Genomic DNA, 20,654 nt, shown 5'->3' on the forward strand with positions numbered 1-20,654 from the left:
TTGTATAATCTTTTAACTAAAAAGTGCAATAACAAAAACTCTATAGTTTTCTTCAAAGATTATTCTATCAATTATTCTTTACATCGCCTCGTCGTTACGGAAAAATGTAGATTGAACTTTGAAAGTGCGCGGGCTAGAGAATGTTTGTTTTTATTTAAAATTCTGTGAAGTGAGCTCAACACTTTATGTGTTTGTAAACTAAAATGGTTTTATAGAGTGATGAAGTAATCAGGAAATAATTTCTCCTTATTGAAAGTAAAGACTTTAAGAAGAAAGACTTTTGCTTTGATCTGATAAATGCAGTTAGAGTTTTATCAGTTAAAGTTACAGGGACGACAAAATTCAATTTGAGATATTCTTTATCTTCTTTTGTTTTTTATCCATAGTAATAAAATGAAGTTTTATGACTTAGAGGCTCGAAAACGACAGTTTATTGTAAATTGTTTCTACACGTTTGTGTGAGTGAGAACATTAGTTAGTGGCTCATACACTTGATGATTAGTGGTATCGTGCATTGGCAACAGCTGATAGCACTGAAGTACGCGTCTGTTCTCGTCTGGCAACGTTCTACGTCGCGCGGTGCATCTACGTGCACATTGTCTCGTGTTGTGTTCTGTGATTCTAATTGTCCTTGTAAGTAATCGGTAATTTAAAAATTGTAGTTAAGTTTTTGTTTGTATTTCGTAAATTCAGCTATTAAACTATTAAAACTTACGTGTGATATAAACTAATTAAAAAGTGCTGTATTCACGGTTATTTGATCGGCATCTGGTATTTCGGTCACGTGAGTGTAGCCTTTTATAATTAGTTTGTGAGAAGTTGTCAATGAAAATTGTTTGTTTTAGCGTATGTACATTTATTATAATTGGAGTCGAAATTTTAAGATCTAAACATAGGTCCTAAGTATTGTTTTTCTCTTTGCTTACAACGTATGGATTATATTGGTACAGCAAAAGCATATGGCAGTCTGTACGTTCTGTAAATATCAAAATGCATATGATTAAATAATAAAGTTTTAGTACGAAAGTGTTGCAAAGTATCGCGTCGTTTGTCTGCGTTTCATTCAACATTGTCTGTCAGGGACAAGGGCGGCGATGCAAGGTTCCCGATGCCGCTGCCATCGCATCATGGTCCGCATCGATCCAGCCCGACATTCTCGCTTATCTTTCCTTAAACCCCTCTTTTATTAAACGGCTAGCCGCATGTGAATTTAAATTATATGCAATGTGCAAGACATGAACGTGCCATATTATGAAAAAAGCTAACCAGAATCTTTTTACGGGCTCGTATTTTTTTAAACAATATTTAATTTCAATCATAATCTCCATGTTAAAAAATAGTTATGTTACAATCTACTTTTCAAGAGATTTTCTATATTTGAGGTCATTGACACGTACATTCTTATTTTTTAAGAATAAAATATGCACAATTTCTTCAAGCACGGTCGTGCTTAGTGGAAAAGCGGCCTTACATCGAAGATTAAAATTCCATCGACAAAGCGTCCATACATTAAGCTAGATATTTTCCTTTGAATAGGAATGCCCTTATATTAAAAGTTATCGGTGATAAAGGAATACGACGGATTTTATACGGTCACTTTTAAATTTAATACTCAGACCGCAGACTGCAGTTTATTTTAACTGCGATATTATTACAGCAATGTACATAAATCACGTCTATTTTTCTATATCAATGGTACTTTTTAGTTTAACTTGTACAATATTATATGTAAATCTTAAAACAACAAAAGGGTAACGTTTCCAAATCTACGTACTTTTGCAAATATGTCCTTTTTATGGAAAGTCGCTTTCAGAGTTATATATCAAATTTACATTTCGTCCCTGCTATATTTGCGTTATAGTTTGTTTTAAATAGCTTCTGCAGTTTCTATCTTTATCTTTGATTACTTTTTAAATAATGCATTGAATTAATATTTTTATCCTGTCGTGTTATTTCAAATGAAATATCTACTTTATTAATTTTCACTTTAGTATCATCTTTAAATTAAAAATAAATCAAAATGTTGCCGTAGTTTCAGAAGAAAGATGGGTAAATTTGGATCAGTCGGTATAGCGGGAAATAGCAATTGGATAGTACGCAGCATGCGGTACGGTTTTGAGGTTATAAATAGAAGATAGGCAACGCGGCCACTGCTCCTGTTATTCTGATCGGACAATCATGACCAGGTTAATGCGACACGCTTAGAGGTCAGCTCCGTTCGTAAGGTTATTGAATTTCAAGTCCCACGTCAATGCAATCCATACAGTTTTTGTTTTATAAAAGAAAGCAAACCAAGTCACCTGATGTATTTTTGAAATTATGATATATTAGGTACAACTGTACTAGGAAATTATAATTGGTATTTGATAAAATATTCAATTGATCGCCCGACAGAAAAATACTGATTTAACCAGCAAAATGTTATTTCTTTGTTCTCTTCACGGTTTTCAAAATAAACAAGGATTCGCGCAGTTTATTAAGATTTTATTTAATTAATCACCCTTTTGTTAGTCGGAATAAGAAGAAAATAATAAAATTGCGACTGTGGCCTTGCTAGCTTTGAAAGTGTCCCTCTACATTATTTATACTTAATTCTTAGCAAGAAAAGTAAGAATTGAAGAATGAGATTTACCGTGTGATTTTGGCCTTGTACAAATTTGAAATCAATTTGCGAAGCTTTTATTTAGTCTATTGTCTATTTTTTGGCGCATATTTAGTCTACGTGGTTAATAAGCTAGATGAGAATGATAATGCCAATAACACAGTGACAAAAGCGTTATGGATGAATAGCGAAGCGAAGTTTTATATGATACTGTTAAGGATTTAAGTCTATTAAGTTACGTTACGTAGGATATCTTCCGTTACGTTTTCGCTTATTATTCACAGTGTGTTACATACATATTTAAAAAGTTGATCAGGGACTAAAAAATTCAATGTTGTAAATTTTATGGGTAAGCTTTTTAACAATTTCTGTGAGTTCCCACGGAAACACTACAAGAAAAACTAAATATTTCTGTTTTTTATGAACATCCGTTTTAACAGTTGGAGTGTGAGACTAGACGGATAGTTAAATGCACGTCTTGTCGCATGACCGCCGCTGTTACACATAACTTCTCAGCGCGTATTTTTTTTTAATTGGCCGTTCTCCAAAAGATTCTCAGAGGAAACGTGTAAAATATTTCTCCGAAGTATTAGGGAGTTGCCTACAAAGAGTAAAACTATCAATTCTTAGTGACCTACTAAATACTTTTGAAGGATTTTCAACTGCAATAAATATCATCTTGTTTTGCTTTCTGAATATCGTATAAATTTTGCATCTGATGAGCTTGATATTTTAGTATCTTCTCACTGTATGTTTTAACGCGAGGTTACTATACAATTTAATTATTCGATGACAGCTACTCATGTCCGAGTATATTTTATAAGTTTTCCCGCCTAAAGGTGTGTAGGTGTTATAGATTTTCACGTAGTTTATGTCATCGACGTACTGGTGCAAAAACTTGGCCATGACATTCAAAGTATTTTAATGTTAGGAAAAATTTTCGGCTACACATGTTTATAAGACCTCGCCATCAAATGCTGATTTAATCAGATTACTTATAATATCTTCGATTTTAGAGTCATTTCTTATAAAATACGTATGTTGATTAACAATTATCAATATTTTTATTTTGATTGAAAAAAAGTCAAAAAAATGCTTGGATCAACAATAAACTTGTGTCGAAAATCGTCCATTACATGGAACAATAAAATACCATAAGGATTTGCAGCAATTTAGTAAAATATGCAGTCAACACTAACAATTGTGTAATTCGGCCCTTCATTAGTTCTAATCACATGTAGATTAACAAATAGGGCTTTGGCAGCACTCATTTAGGGGTGTTACGTTCTATGTTTAGCTCAGTCTAAAGAACGTACCGTTGACACGATAATCTGCGTGGCGAAATCATTCGTCCAATGATTGCCAACATGCGATTGAGACAAACGATTTAGTTGTAAAGTGTCGCCCTTAAATACTGTCGTGTTGATCCGCTTGTTAATAGTTAAGATAATTCGCTTCACTATGTACTGTTATTTATATCGATTTATATTATTATGTCCTCTGACTATTAACGCTAGTTCAAATATTTGGCATAATAAAGATCCTTGATTTTCTGGCAAATGACCCGTAAATCATAAGTTTATAGTCGTATCATACTGTTAGGCAAAATAATAATATTCAATGAACGTTTTATCATAAACCTTTGCGTTACTTAGGACCAATTTTACGAAAAGAAAACAATTTGAAGCGTCAATAGTCTGATGGTTAAAAGCACAGTTTTCAGTTCACGTCATTGAATACTTCAAATCCTGCCATTACGCAAGCTTACTCTGTCATTTATAAGAATGAATGTATATCTGTGACAATTATAAAAAGAAAAAGAAAAATGAAATTTACACAGCAGAGTTCTAGCACACAAAACCGTTTTTTTTACTTTTTAATGTAAATTTTAGAATCAATGCCTATATATTTTGACAATATGGTTTTTAGATATAGCTAGATTGAACAGGTGAGACAGCTAGAATAAAATACTCGAATTACAACTTCAGAGACTAACACTTCGTAATATATTTATTAAATTATTAACGAGATCTTATGTTTTCAGGGTATGGCCACCACATCAAGAACTAGAAGGAAGGTAAGATTTAAAATATTTCAATAGAAACCTTTCAAATCGTAGAAGTTTAGTTTTAGGGTTATTATATTCTTTATAGACATTGAGAAACGAAGACCATTTGATAGCAATGAGCAGATATTTTACAGTAAATGTACCAGTAAGCTGTTAAAATATTTTCCTAATTGCTAAGCCGGGTAGATGCGATGTAGGGTTACTGAACCCATTAAGTTATACTGACATGAGTACGATTGTTATGTCATTAGTATGTATTCCGGTATAATATTATAGTGCCTTTATATTTCTATTGTCTTTAGGTCTAATATATGTTAAGAAGATTTTAAAAATTATTTAATAGGTCTCTTGTTTTCGTAGAAGAATTTGCGGTGGCAATGTTTGGAATGCTTTAAAGCACATTGTCACAGAAGCGTGTAAAGTATGTGAGAATTCGCATATGTTTTGAAACATATCACTCTTGTGGTCACTGAAAGGTTCGCTTATGTGTTGTAACATAGTTTGTATAACTTAAAGTTCTAGAATGTAGATAACTTAATTTAAGTTATGCAGTGTTGTATACTGTCATAAATAAATTAACAATTACAATTTTCAAATTAACATTATTTTGTAAATTTGCAATTGTTTAGACTTAAAGTTATTGTTGATATAGTTTCAAACAAAAATCGCATAGTTAATTGATTTTTTTTTGTGAATAGTAGAGCAAAAGGCGTAGTGATGAATTTGCGACAAAGTACAGTCAAGGAAATTGGTAGTGTTCCACCATAAAAGCTATAATCGTTTGAACATTTTGAAACGACGCCGCGAAGCAAAAACTAATACGATACAGCTTTTAAATATGTCTGTAAGAAAAAATGTCGATTAGTGATACACGTCTAATTTCTTATTATTATTATCCCGTAGTTTGTCATTCACTGCTATCTAATTGGTTATTCGAAAGAAGAGGCGTTTGTCTTTTTGTGAGAAACAAGGGATTTTTTTCTTAAATGAAATACTGCGAATTTCCGCGACTGTACGTGACATGCAGTCAGTACTATAGATAAGTTTTCTCCTTTGAAGTTGATTCTTTCCGCGTAAATACTTACTCATACTAAGTGGTATGACTTCATAAAAACTCCAGTCAATGAGAATTGATTGCATAAGTGTTTCATAAGTATTTATAATGGCACTTATTTGTACTTAGAGAGTTTTGATGTCATTTTATAGATTTATTACATAATAATATAGGATACTTGTCTCTCTAACTTCGGCTTCCACTGACGACTTCCATACATGAATACACTAAATTAAAATAGTATTTCTATTTGTAAGATAAAATTCATCATCATCATCATCTCCTTATCCTACTCCCGTAAGGTCGGCGCAACAGGTTTTTGTCAAAATTAGAGAAATATATAAGAGAGGAATATCTCGCGAGCAATAGTTAATATAAGAGGAATATATCAAGACATACATTTATCTATACTTCTATACTATTATAATGAAGCGTAAATACACACTTCTTTGTTGCCTAAGATGTCAGCGATCACAACATATTTTTGAATAACTTTTTTTTTAATAAAAAGCCCTACACTTACGTCACGCTTTAGGCTATATATTTACACGCTGTTAAAATTAGGGGTAAATATTTTGGATAAAAACTCTAATGTGGCAAAGAGACCATAAGTTGTTGCCAACATTAAGGAAAATCAAGATTGCCATAGTTTGTCATCATGCCATGTCATTTTGACATTTGCAATTGATAATTTGACAAATGCAACAATAAAATAAAGCTTTTTATAATTTTATGCGGACGAAGCCGCACGGGAACATCTAGTTTATCTATACGTAGCCTTTAACCTTTCGGCATGTTGCGGCCTTCCTGCATTGTCTCAACTCGACCTCGAAAGTTCATGTATGGCTTCCCACGTTAAATTCAGACTATAGTAAATGACAAGAAAGAACTTTCCAATAGTAAGTTACTGTAGAATGAAGCCAAGCGTGTTGTTTATTTGAAGAATGATGGAAAATTTTATGTTAATATTGCTATTTAAAAAAATATTAGAAAAAAGACCACCAATAAGTTTCGACAAGTGTTGTTTATTTTTACTACGGCTACAGTAGTCCTACAACACATTTTTTAAAATCTTTATTTGATCTAAACGTTTGGAGTGTATCGCTGATCCTTTTTTTTGGAAGACATTCCGCTATTTGATACGGAATGTCGTCCATTTGTGTGGTGTGTGTATGTGTTATTCCGCTGTGAGGTGAATCTGCGTATTTTGCAGTGTGCTTAAACTAGTCTTAATTTTAATCTTTCTACAATACATTTTAGTATAGTTAATTTACTACAAATACATTTTAAACAAGATAATTGTATATTTATGTGAAATCTGATACCAAACAGATTCGGTTAACGTATTCATAAATTTTATTTTACACGTTTTAAGTCAAATGAAAATGTAATAGCATTTTTCAACAGATTTTTACAAGCGTTTTATAAGTTTTCAGTCGCCAATAAATGAACAATGTCGTTTATAGCAATGAATGAGCAATAAAATTCATGAAATTTACGTAAAAATAAGCAGCATTTCTGTTACGTTTACGACCGGTGGAAGAAATATGATTTTACCTCAGACATCAGTTAAAAATTAATAAAGTTTGAATTTTTATCTGTTTACAGTGTCAAAAAAATGTATGAAATATTATCTGTTAGAGGAATCTAAGACACCTTAAAATTAAAAATAGCAATAGTTATAACCTCATACAAATTAATGTTGTGGAATTTAACCAAACTTATGTTTTTTTGTGAGAATACGACCATTTTTACTAAACATTCATTAGAATGTTGTAGTAAAAATGGTCGTATTCTAAATTTAATAATTTAGGTGGACTCTAATAAGAATGTCATTTTCACTAATGTTAAAAATTCACCTAAGATTTATTATGCTTTAGACTTACAAAGACCCTTAACCAAAAAGTCACCTATCTAAGAATATTTCAGGAGTTTGTTGGTTTAAACGCTACCTCGCATGATACTAATTATTTTTAAATTGACTGACATAAACAATTTTAAAAGCGTTTATTCTATTGCTTGTTGCTATGTCATGAAATTGGTACGATATAAGCTCTGTATAATGTTCGAGCTAGACAGTATTTACAAAGAGAAAATGAGAAACATCAGCGCTTTTGTAACTTTCCACAAAGTATAACAGCTATTTTGAATAAATGAATCACAAGACGTATTTCGCAAATGTATAAAAGTTAGACATTTTTTTAAACAATTTTATACAATTTAAAATATCACATAATAAGCGAACCGTATATTACTTAATTTACTTTTTCCACTGTGATAAATACAGCTTGAAGTTTTACCATAAGCGATAAATGTGTAACTCAAGTGAGTGTCTTTTACGACTGTACTGAACAATTTGTACAGCAATTACTTAAATTTTACGTAGAGAATGCCTAGTTTCTAAACATTTTTATCTCTATAAATAAATAATCGGCAATAACTAACCAATCTTACTAAAACCCTTGAAATAAATTCGGTTAACATCAACTGCAACGTCTGTCACTTCCAATTAGGTTATATGAGGCGAGATCTGTTTCAACTTTTGATTCGTGCACTCACGTTTTCTTTTAAATTCAAATGGTGTCTAAATGCTGGATACATGCCAATCTGTTCTTTGCCGCTAACCAAAGCCGATATAATCTTATCAATTTTTGATCTCTATCAATGCAAGATGAAGCTTGTCAAATACGAGGGGTATAGAATTCTACTTTTTTTTAAATGTAGACAAACAGAATGATTTTCTAAAAAAAAGAATCGCTGAAGAACCTTTGCTTTTTTCAATACCAAGATACATATTGTTTTTTGATGTAAGGGATCACAGTAGTACGTATTTCTATATACTCGTATATCTTTGCCACCGTCACGAAAAAGCTGACTTATAAAGCTGCATAATGTATAAACGGAAACTTTTCCAGTCAATTGGGCGGAAAAAAATCCTGTGGGAATAGGTAATTCTTACACTGCAGGTGGTCTTCAGTTGGGGCGATGCCAATGTTGTGAATTAACGCCGCCACAAGATATCTTCATGACTAAAAGAATACCTTGCCTTGGTTTAATATTTGTCAAAATTTGAAAAACCTCTATTATTCTTTGCTATTAGGATATCTTATCAAGTTTTGACTAAAAGTATTTGAAAAATAAAGTGATATAATCGAGATAACGTTTTCCATATTTGGTTTTCAAACTAAATTGTAGAATGAGATTTATACGCACAACTGAGGCGCTTTCATAATGATTTTTAAAGTGCAAAATGTTGCAGAAATGTTTTCGCTACTCTCAGAGTGTTGTCCGTAATTAGTAGATGTTAAATTTTAATTGAAAGTCGTAAGCTTTGATTTTCCCATTCATTTATAGTTTCGTGGGTGGGATTTAAACATGTGTGAATTTAAATTTTCCAATTGTTTGTTGTTACATTTTAGAAAAAGTATGAATAACGTCTTCAAGGAATTCTCATATACTTTGCCTGTTTAACATTGAATGATTTAAAGCGTTCTTTGAAGATGGCAGCACGAGCGTAATTATTCAATTCCTTTGAATGTAGCGATCCATCATAGAATGTTTATTTACCGATAGATATGTCATTTTTTCCACAAAGCGCGGAGGTGTATTGGCGATGATTCGTGTTGATTTGTTGCCAAACGCTGCTGAGACTATTTGTAAGCACCATCCGGTGTATCCTCAATTGATCTGATTAGTAATGCTAGTTTCACACGAAGGCAGAATAGCTAGGCATTAAATATATACGTCTTATCTACTTGCAGATATGTGTAGATTGCATCACCACTTTTTCTTTCCTCTAGAATGTCGGATAAATGTGCATATCAAATTCGAAAAACACATTACGTAGTATCAGTAGTACGTAGAGGAGATTAAACCAGCATCCGTGAATTCAATGTCAAAATGTTTAACCTCTGCGTCAGTACAATAGTAAAATACAGTGATTAAGTTTGAGCTGCTGTTCTATCGCTGTACTACCTTCGTGTGAAACTAGCATAAGTGTTTCTCTCGATGGATGGAGGAAGTATGCGTTACACGACAGCACTCACTCATTGTCCTTCACATGTTCACATCTTGGCAGCCGATGTACATTTCAAAATACCACGTTATTACTGGTATACGATCCATTTGAATTAAAACTAATAAACTATTAAAGTCGTCATATTATATACATTATAACATGTTTTAATTAATGTGATCTAAATTAAGGAGGTTAATTTTAGCACGCTTGTGTCTGCGGTTATAAATATCGTGTTATGGTTATAACATTAAGCTTATGCAGTTTATGTATTGAGTTGAATTTTGTTATTTTACTGTGAGAGTTACTGACCAGGTATCCAGTGACTTTTATTTTAAGATAACCGTATCCTATCCTTATCTAATTTATCACTATTTTAAAGTAATAATTTTCAGTCTTTATTCCTTGATATATGTGTTAAATCAAGTTCTTAAAAATATCTAAATTATTCTTTGTTTTATAATATGTTTGTATTTAAAAAATTATCAACAAACCTTGTTATTGAATAGTACGGTATATTGATCAGACAAAAGGTTGATAAGCCGCTTGACAAGATTGATATCATCGATAAAATGATAATAAAAGCAGCGACTATTAACACTGGCAGTCTATATTAAACAAAAGAGTGTGCGTTTTGTAATAAGATATTTTGTGCTACAAAGTGCTGTGTATGTCTGGTTGTGACAATGATTTGTGTTTGCAGCAAGAAGATGAGAAAAAGAATAAAAAGAAGCAGCCGCCGGTGGACGAGCGGCCGACAGTCCCTGTACCCAGTGATGCAATGCTTAACAGTAAGTGTTTTTTAGAGAATTATTATACATTTGCGTCGGATAGACCAGTATTTTTGCTTTAGACATTCCAAATTAAATGCCGGATAGAATACTTTATTATAGTAATATTTCAAATAATAGGGATATGTTATTTTGTTAATATTATTTCCAATCTATTTAATTGGTCGATTTCATTCTATTCTTTCTCTATTCAGAGTAAAATTGTACAGTCACTCTGATTAAATTAGGTATTTAAATTGACTTTTCTTTGTTACTGAAAATTATGCAACGTTTACTATAAAACATAATTTGATCTTTTCTAACCTCAGCTATAGATTCAAACCTTTGAAACTCGAAGATTTACAAACACCTTTGAATAACATTCTTGCCAATATTTGTTGCCGGTATTTCGTGATTGCGGTATTTCCCTGTTCGAAAAAGTCCAATCATGCATTGAAAATTCGTGTTACGTTTCACTATTCTTCCTATTTATTAATAGCTACACTTGTATGAAGAGAAATATAAGATAAATTAATTAATACTTTTGGCACCAAATCACATAGTTCCTACTTTCGTAATAGCATTTTGCACACGCGTATCAATTTTATGTTGTTTTATTTTGATTTTGAAGTATTTGTAATGGTCCATTACTGCGACATACGTTTCCTGTTATTTAAGTTCTGTTTTAAATTACTATGAAGTGTTTCTAGCTTTTAAAACGAAGATTCTATATTTAACATGCCATATAACACTTCATTCATTTTCGTCTGAATTTTTGTCTCGTCAAATTCTGTAAATATGATTGCATTGAAAATAAGTCGAATGGAAAGAAGCTATTTGGTTAGAATCTTTGTTTAATTCTCTTATATCTATAAATATAATAAAATTGGAGTGTCTGTAACACAAAAAAAATCAGATCTAGGGTAGATGATGTATTTTCGTTGCTGATAACGAAAATGGCATTTAAAAAATAATTTATAAGCTACTTTTCTATCTTAACATAGCGTGGATTAAGTCGCGGGCAACAGCTAGATATATTAATAAAATTTATGTAAATTATTTCGTTAGTTTTGTTATTTACGTTTCACATACCTTCCTGTTTATTGTAGTTGGGACTAATTCATGTCCTTACAAAACGTTATTGTTACGAGAAATTTAGTACCACACCCTACGTGCTATGTCAAGGACGCCCATTATGATATCGACTTTCATTAATTGACTTATGTATCGGATAGTCATTTTAATTAGAAATAAAAAAAGTAATGTAGCAGTAAGCCGCAGGAATACATAGGTCATTAATATCTCCATATCATTGTATGTAATATTGATTACTGGCTCGCGACTTCGCCCGCGTGAAATTAAATAAAAAAAAACAGCTTATGACTCACTGATAACGTAGCTTTATAATGGTGAAAGAATTTTTGAAATCTGCTTAGTTTTTGAGTTATTTCAATCTCTCTTCTATTCCTATGTCCCCAAAGTGGGGCAGAGGGCGGCCTCAGTACGCTCTGTCTTGGGCTCTGCGTTGTATCTCGGACCATGACAGCCCGATTGCCTTCAAGTCGGCCGCCACTGAACGCCGCCAGGGCCTCCCTGGGAATGTGGTTGGGATCCCGGCGAAGCGTATGGCCAATCCATAACCAATTGCTATTATTAACCTAACCTAACCACTTGCTATTTCAATGCATACAAAAAAATCTTTACTCTTTATAATATTAGGATACATAAAATTTATTACGTATTGCACACACTGCTCAACACAAAACAAATGTAAGATTTTGAGGTTAGTTGTTTATTTAATTATTATTTTAATGATCCATTCATGATTTCATTTTTAAATGCGTATCTTAGTAGAGGAATTTGAATAAATATCGATAATGAAATGGCTTGAGAAATGTTTAATAAATTTGTGTAAAGTCATTATGAAAACATTTAAAGTAGAATTAAAAGCTCATCAATATGCTAATAGCTTGTGGCAATATTCCAAAAGTGATTTGATCACAAGACGTTAGAATATTTGATTACATCTTGTTTAGAAATTCGAAAAAAATTCTCTATTACCTTGAACTTGACTGATGTGGGAATGGATTGGTAAGATAAATAAAGAGTAAAAAAAACCAAAAAGGTAAAAGATTTAAAATTGGCTGTTGTTTCCATTTAATTATTTTGTTGTATTTATTTATAAGACTGACCTGTGCAGCGTCCGGAAGTAGCCAGCGGTTTCTGTTTGCTTTTTTTTCTTTTAAGTTTCATCAAAAGATCTCGTAAAATTATCAGCTATGTTTGTGAACAAATATCACGGTATCGTTGTTTGGTGCCATTACTCAGTTACAACCTCTTCAAGGATGAGATAAGATCTTATTGATTACAATTTGGCGCGAGGTGAGAAAAAAAAATACACGCTAATAATAGTGTTTCTAAGATAGGAAAGTGAGTTGACATTTTTACTTGTTTGTAAAGGTTATTGATAAGTTGATTGACTTATGACTAAACTAAAGCAATTAAAAACCTCATTTGAATAGATTTGGACTAAAGTACTGCATTGTTATCATATAATAATGGTAAAGCATAATAGCGGTAATGGTAAAGGTAAGAGCGTCGGTAGCCCAGTGGTTAAAGCACTTACTTGTAACCTGCACGTATCTGCGAAGAAATTCAAAGATAAGTGGGAATTAACCAACCCGCATTGGGACAGCGTAGTTGACTAAGACCTAGTCACCCTAATTTAGGGTAGACTACCAGCACTTCGGTGGGGACGTATAGTGAGCTGGTGATGAATAATGGTAAAGCGTTTTTAGAAGTAAAAAAAATCAAAAATAGTTTAACAATTAATATGAACCGTTTTGTTGTAACATTTTTCTTTAGAGCAAGCCGGATTTAATAAGGTTAGAAAAATTACTGAAATTTGTTTACTCAAAGGAAGGTATAAACTCCTAATTATAAGTCTTTGTTTTCTTCACTTTCTTGTTTTATTAGCTTGTCGTGTTAAAAGGTTTTCACAAAGATAATTTATCGTCATATTTTAATTAATATTTTGTTACCAACAAAGGTTTGTTTTTTAATTTCATCGTTTACTAATATCTAAAAAATATCTAGACTTCTCTTCTTAATTTTTTGTTAAACTAATATAACCGTGGATGCTAAATTTCTTTCAATGTTATAATTTAACATGTCAAATTATGTTTATAATATTTTATTTATATCAGTCAACGCTGGCATACAAAGTAGACTTTCTAAAAATAAATTTAAAATGCCGATAATACCAGGTCATTAACACCGTTTAATGCTGAGCCAAAGAATGTTGTGAAACAGACGTATTGTTGAAATGTTATACTCGTATTATTGTCATTAGATCTATGACATTACTACGATTCCGTAGAATGTTGCTACGCAGTTATCCTCTACGTATTCTTGTATTTTGTGTAAAAATTATTGAGAAAAAGAAATAGTTTAAGAATCACATTTACGTATGTGTTTGAGGATTGTAAGCGGTGATTTGCACTGTTACAAGTAATTCATTTAAGCCCGATTTTACTCTCTGCAGAAAAAAATCAGAACCTTCGGGATCAAATAAAGGAATACATAAGTATATACAACCTACAATCTTAAGGGGCCAATAGCCTAATGGTTAGGGGTACGGAGTTCCGATTCACGTGGTCCAGTGTTTCGCCTCTTTCGACTATTGTCGTATATTCTAGCACAATCCTAGAGCTTAGTTAGTAAAAGTAATATTATGAATTTAACAAAAATCTACTGATATTTAAAAAAAAACGACTCTCTTTAAAGACTAATAACTTAGTACTTGTATTTTAAAAATATTTTGAAACAAAATACTATCATATGTGAAATTTATTAAGAAAATTAAAAACAGTGTTGAAGTTTGTATGCGCTTTTTTGGAAAACACATTTTATTATAAGAAAAAAATACAATTTCGTTCCGAAGCTCTGGCAACGAGTCCAAAACGAATTCTATAAATCACTAATTCATGTTTTATTTGGAAGCTACATTCGCTGCGCGCTCTTTTACTTTTGTTTCTTAGAAATGAATGCAGCATTTACAGCGAGATATATCGAACTAAATCTTTTTAACGGTCCTTACTGTATTTGAGGTGACGATGGACTAGAATTTATCTAAACTTGTATAGACAATGGACTGAAATTGTATTTAAAATTTTACTTAGGTACTAATTTTTTTTAATATTCTTAATAAATAATATATGCGTATATGCCTTCATATGCGTCAATTATTGGCTACTTTCAAAGTTAAACTTGTTATGTGGTAATTGAACACAAGTAGCCATAATTCAAAATGTAACAGCGTAATTGATTTAGTTTAAATTTTTATTATTAACTAAGTATCTACAGTTGCAGATGCAGTTATTGCAACAATAAAAAAAATACCCCTGCCAAAATAGAAAGCTCAATATTACCAATTCTATTTAGGCAGTGAAAACCAACTGTTAGTTTAATTATACGTTGGTCACACAAAGAAGTTCTTGAATATTACTTATGCATAAGTACTGTTTATAAAGTTGTAAAACAGAAGTGCGGATAACGTCAAAGTATATGTAGGACGCGTCTCCTAGCTTAAGCCCGCTACACACATTTTGTTTTAACTGGACTGGTTTCTGAACAGTGGAAACGTATGGTTAGGTTAGCCTTCAAGAAAAAAGTGAATGGCTACTTTAGAGTAGCGCGTACCATCTTTTGACCACATCTTCACTATTCAGTAGGTGAGATCGTGGACAAGCGCTATCTTAATAAAATAAAAAGCCTTTTATTCCATGCCATAGTTTACAAAAGTTTACAAAAAATTTAATGGTACATGTCTAATTATTGTTATTTATATATTACATACAGATATAATAGATTAGAAAAAATAATTCGGTCATGTAATGTTAAACCTATTTCAATAAATAATCAAAAATGTCCTAAATACTTTTTTTTTCTATAAATTATTAATCTAAATTATATTCAATTTTGCACCTGAGAGGGGTCATTTTCATGGACCCCTCTCAGGTGAAGGAATAAGCGCTAGCTTGAAAAACTTAAAAACACCTGTATGTGCAAGTGAGGCAATTAATTATACAGTTTAACTGACAGAACAAATTTTGTTTATACCCGCAAAGTTTTATTTGTAAAGTTAAACTGTTTTTTAAAACTGAACGTGTATGGAAGGCGTTCCGTCGCGCACAAGTTAGAGCCACAATAGACGTTGATAACAATCGCTCATCAACACACATGTTTACAGATAAATATCTGGAAATTTAGAGCCGCGATAAGGAAGGTATGCACGTAACATTCTGTTAATCTTTTGTCAATATTGTCGTCATTATAAGGCGCTGAGATGTCACCCCGACTATTGTTGATCGCGCAAATTCAGCCCGACTTGCTGACGGTACGATTTAATTGAAAATGTAAATTTAATTAAGTGCACAATTTGTTATGGCTGCTCCAAAGGGTAATGACTTCTGTAAGTTTCGTGATTTCTATTGTTTATAATAGCTCGATCTCTTTACCAATTTTGACGATTGAGATACTTATCTGTTACGCATTTTTCTTATAGGCTACTTGGCTTCCTTGTTTGTGTGTATAGTATATGTGCAGATGTTTCACTTGAGGAAACTACCCTTAGAAAAAATCTCATATTTATCTGACATAATACAGCATAGAGTTAATCCTAATTATAAATGTGGAAGCCTATACCATTAGACATAAGTGTAGATAGAGAATTGTGTATAAAATGACGTGATCAAGGGTATGACGACTGAGATAGATTAACCTAGAGGATGAATACCTAGTGCTGAACCTACGGTAATAGGATAAAGATGGGGAGATGATAATTATTCTTGTAGAGTTAACTATAGAGCTATTATTTGTATTATGTTAACTATTATATTTTAATGTTGTTATTGTAGATCTCCGCACGGCGTTCGGTCTACTGGACCGCGACAGTGACGGGCACGTGACGGCGGCAGAGCTGCAGTTCATGCTGCGCAACCTCGGCATACAAGTCAGCGACGATCTCATCTCGGACCTCATCAAGGACGCCAGCAAGACCGGTGAGAACATACTACACATAATTCCGAAATATCCGAAATAACATCCGAAACTAGTCGGTGCCGTCACCGGAGAATAAAAGCGTGTTTTGAGCCGTTCTTAATTAATTTTTGCTTGAAGTAATGTCTCACGATAGTTTAAACAATTTAATACTACACATAATGTTCATTATAGGGCAATATACGTAAACTGCTTCAATCAGTCTACAGATCTAGACGGTCGGCAGCTGTTGCAAATGTTTAACTTTTCTCTTCATTTAGTCAAGATTGCAATAACTGAATACTAAATCGCTATAAACAAAGTGTTATGGTAAAACAAAATGTGCATTCGTATCAAATCGTAAAAAATTCGTTATGTTTGATAAATACGTTAGCATAAAAACGTAGATCTCATTCTGTCTGGTTACTTTCAACAATGATAATAAAACTTTCACTTAAAAACTACTATTTAAGTGAAACGTATATTTTATGATCAATTTATATTCCAACCTATTAACATAACAAACAACTTTAAGTGTCATTACCGCACTCATTAAGTTATATCCAGCTGAAAAACTTTAGATAAGAAAACTTGGCATAGTAATATTATACATAAAATTATCATTACCCTCACGAATATTTTAAACTGAGAGCTATTTTAACGCCAACATCGAAGTTTGCTATATAATTTTTATAACTCCCTTAATTTAACGCGCTATTTTGAATACAAATTGCGAGTATCATCATCGCGTGTTATAACATTTTTATCGTACGTTTATGCCGCGATATCGTAGCCTTGTTTACATTTAATCTAATCTCTTTTAAAGTATTATACCATAAACCATCCCCAGTTAAACCATATGCTATAAGCTGACAATCTGACTCTTGATAGAGAAAAGCCCTAGACTCTAGGAGATTTTATTATTACTGTTCGATGACCTTTTGATTATGGTCATTCTATTTTCAAATATTATATTGTCGGTTTCCAGATATCTAAAAGGTATCCTAGGCGGTTTGCCCAAACCTAAAATCTTTACTTTTAAACAAAAACAAGAAGTTAGAACATCAACAAAACAAGACGACTAACTTATAGAACCCACTTTGTTCGAATTCTCTCGTACTTTTACGACGCAATTTACATTTACGTTATAAACGCAACAATGTATTGAGTGCAGCTCGTAATTATCATTATCGATCAAAACACAGATGCAAATATATTTAGAACAGAGTCAAGAAAACGACAAAGCAGAAATAAGATTAGTAACCAAAATACACGTCCTTGCTATCCAGTCCGCTAAGAGAGCGTCGCAGCTGCGTTTTGATTTGATATTCTGCCAAAAACGTACTCGAGTTTTATTCATATTGAGTCAAATCAGTCTCATGGCACAGTTTCTCCGTCGAAATATTTGTTTCCAGTTAACGCTGCACCAAAACTGTCTCTTTGTAAGCCAAAATTACTTTTGTTTATTAGCCGCTTCGTGCCAGATTTTGTTGAAAAAAAATGGAATGCTCCATTTTTTTTTTTCAATTTATCCGCATAACTATCCAAAATATGCTCTACATCTGACTCTAAATAAGGGAACCTAGGGGTGAATAGGCCATGGTCAACTATAGTGGAACAGTTACGTATAAATAATACAAAATATACGCTTATAATATTATTTTACCTAAATTCGCAAAATAATGGTTGAATAGTAAATTGCACACCTTATGTCTTAAATATACATAAATATTGTTGTTGAACGGAAAATGTCGCGTGTGATTGTTAACAAAGCTCAGCGGAAACAATTAAATTACCATACTATCGTACAGATTGTGAAGGGGTTGTTAGGGGTGTATCGGGGTATCGGGGTGTAATGGGGTGCGGGCGTGCTTCCGGCGACCTCGCGCCTTACCAAGGTTGCCCTTACCCTCGATCAACACATGACGCTGATTGTACAAATATACGAATATCAAACATGATACCGACACGGTTAACAAACTTCGTATAGAGGTCAATTATCAATTTACTCGTTATTTATACATCGATTGCAACTATTTTTCTTGTAAAGCGCGGTTTGATTGGTTTTAATCTTAGGTGTAGAGAAAGAAAACATACAAACTGCCAACATGATTCATAAGTTATTCGTCACAAATCTATCCGCAAGATAGAATTATTGCTTTTTTAACTATAATAAACCTTTATGTCAGTTATTTCGAGCTTAGATGAAAGGGCGTCAGAAGCATAAAAGTCTGCATAAATTTGAAATATAATTTTGGGCGTATTACGAAATTCTTACACGAGCGATCCGTTAGTCATAGACTGGATTACGTATTCGTAAAAATTATTACAGACTAGCTGTTGCTCGCGACTATGCCCGCGTGAAAGTATAAAAATAATAAAAAACAGCCTATGTTACTCACAGATAAAATACCTTTCTAACGGTGAAAGAATTTTTAAAATCGATCCAGTAGTTTTTGAGTTATTTTAGTACATACAAAAATGTAAAAATAGAGTAATACAAATCTTTCCTATTTAAAAAAATAGTATAGATATCTTTTTGATAATTTAACTGATACAGAGACCCAAATATGTTAGTTATGAGTGTGGAGGTACACGGGTAGAGGTACACCTAAAAAGAGATGGATGGATTCTGTAAAAGGTGACATGATCAAGAAGGGAGTGATGACTGAGATGGCGGATGAGAGAGTTATTTGGAGGAGCAAAACCCGACGCGCGGACCCTATGGGAGTAGTTTAAGGGGAGATGACAGAGGTCTAAATAAAAATACTTTCAAAATTAAAATACATTGTTGTTCTTCCAAAACTTACATGAAAGTGTTATAACTTGAGTAACAAAAACCTGTTTAAGAATATAAATGCAATCTTAATCGTAGTTCAACATAAACAAACTTAAAGGGTCGTGACCCACTTAAATGTATAAGGTTAATGTAAAAATACGCATTCGATAAGCAACTTTCAAAGTTAGGAGCCTAACACTTCTAAGTATAGATAATCACTTATTCGCGTGTACGCTCGATAGCCTTTAGAGTTAAGTTACGCCGCAAATTGATTTGTGAACACGTGTAAAGCCTTAATCTAGAATTAACTGCCTTACTCAGAGTCGTTACTTAATGTCTCTGACTTTACCTTTATGACAAATACACATTAAACGCATAACTAACGAAAGCTTTTACAGTAAGTTAATTTAACAATATTTCATTAACTAGTTATTGAGATATCTTAAACCTCTACGTATTTGTCTGTCTACGTGACGTCTACGGCGTAGCTCTCTACGACAAATTAAAATGGGGACCGAATATTTTTTCTTGATATGAATTTAACGTGAAAACTAATTGAGTAAATATTTATATTTAATGTTGCGTTCGTACAGTTAAATGGGAGTTTACTAATAGCTTGAATAATTAGAAAGATAAATAAATATTTAACGTTAATAGTTTTCGTCGACTTGCATTCTAAAGTCATTAAAGATGATTTCACTGTGACGTCATGTAATGATATTTTACTTCTATGTTAATTAAGATTCAATGACATCACCCCCTTTGATTGTTCGAAAGTTACCTCCACAAAGGGTAGGGCCGGCGGTATATGGCAAAGGTCGTAGCGCCCTGATAGCGACGTACCAATTAAAGGAGCACCAACAACTCCATAGGAATAAATTAGCTTTACTATGTAACTCTAAACCATAAATTAATAAACATAAATATAAACAAAACAACTTTTTTTTAAAAATCGTAGTTAACAAACGCTTCGCCGGTAACTAATTGCAAAAAAAAGTTCAACTAACAAAAAAGTTTTTTTTCGTTTTTTATACTTCATTCATCAGAAAGACAAGCCTGACATATTCAGATTTGACTAGACTATTCACATGATAGTTAAAGAGCTATAAAAGAAAGACTCATTTAGGGATCAGCATCCTCAAAACTGGAGTGACCTGAGAGCGTGGGATGACCCCTTTTAAATTTGTTACTAAATGTTATGTTTCGTGTATTCCAGGTAACGGTCTAATAGACGAGAACGAGTTCATGCAGTGGGTGACGAAGATCCAGGCGCTGCAAGGCGTCGACGTGACCGTCAGCGGCGGCGACTCCGAGGAGGAGATCACCA

The 20,654-nt window shown here is 32.6% G+C and overlaps 1 protein-coding gene across 1 annotated transcript in view; it reads left to right on the forward strand.

Annotated features, from left to right (window-relative positions):
* Positions 1-4,646: 4,646 nt before the first annotated feature.
* Positions 4,647-20,654, forward strand: part of LOC106108661 (calcium-binding protein E63-1) — a gene marked incomplete at its 5' end in the record, with an annotated part of 17,856 nt that continues 1,848 nt past the window's right edge. Inside the window, 4 exon segments of the mRNA XM_013289918.1 lie at positions 4,647-4,679; positions 10,443-10,530; positions 16,428-16,571; positions 20,544-20,654. Of these exon segments, the coding sequence (XP_013145372.1) occupies positions 4,647-4,679; positions 10,443-10,530; positions 16,428-16,571; positions 20,544-20,654 (376 nt within the window).

Source organism: Papilio polytes, unplaced genomic scaffold, assembly GCF_000836215.1.
Source record: "Papilio polytes unplaced genomic scaffold, Ppol_1.0 DF821511.1, whole genome shotgun sequence".
Taxonomy (NCBI): domain Eukaryota; kingdom Metazoa; phylum Arthropoda; class Insecta; order Lepidoptera; family Papilionidae; genus Papilio; species Papilio polytes.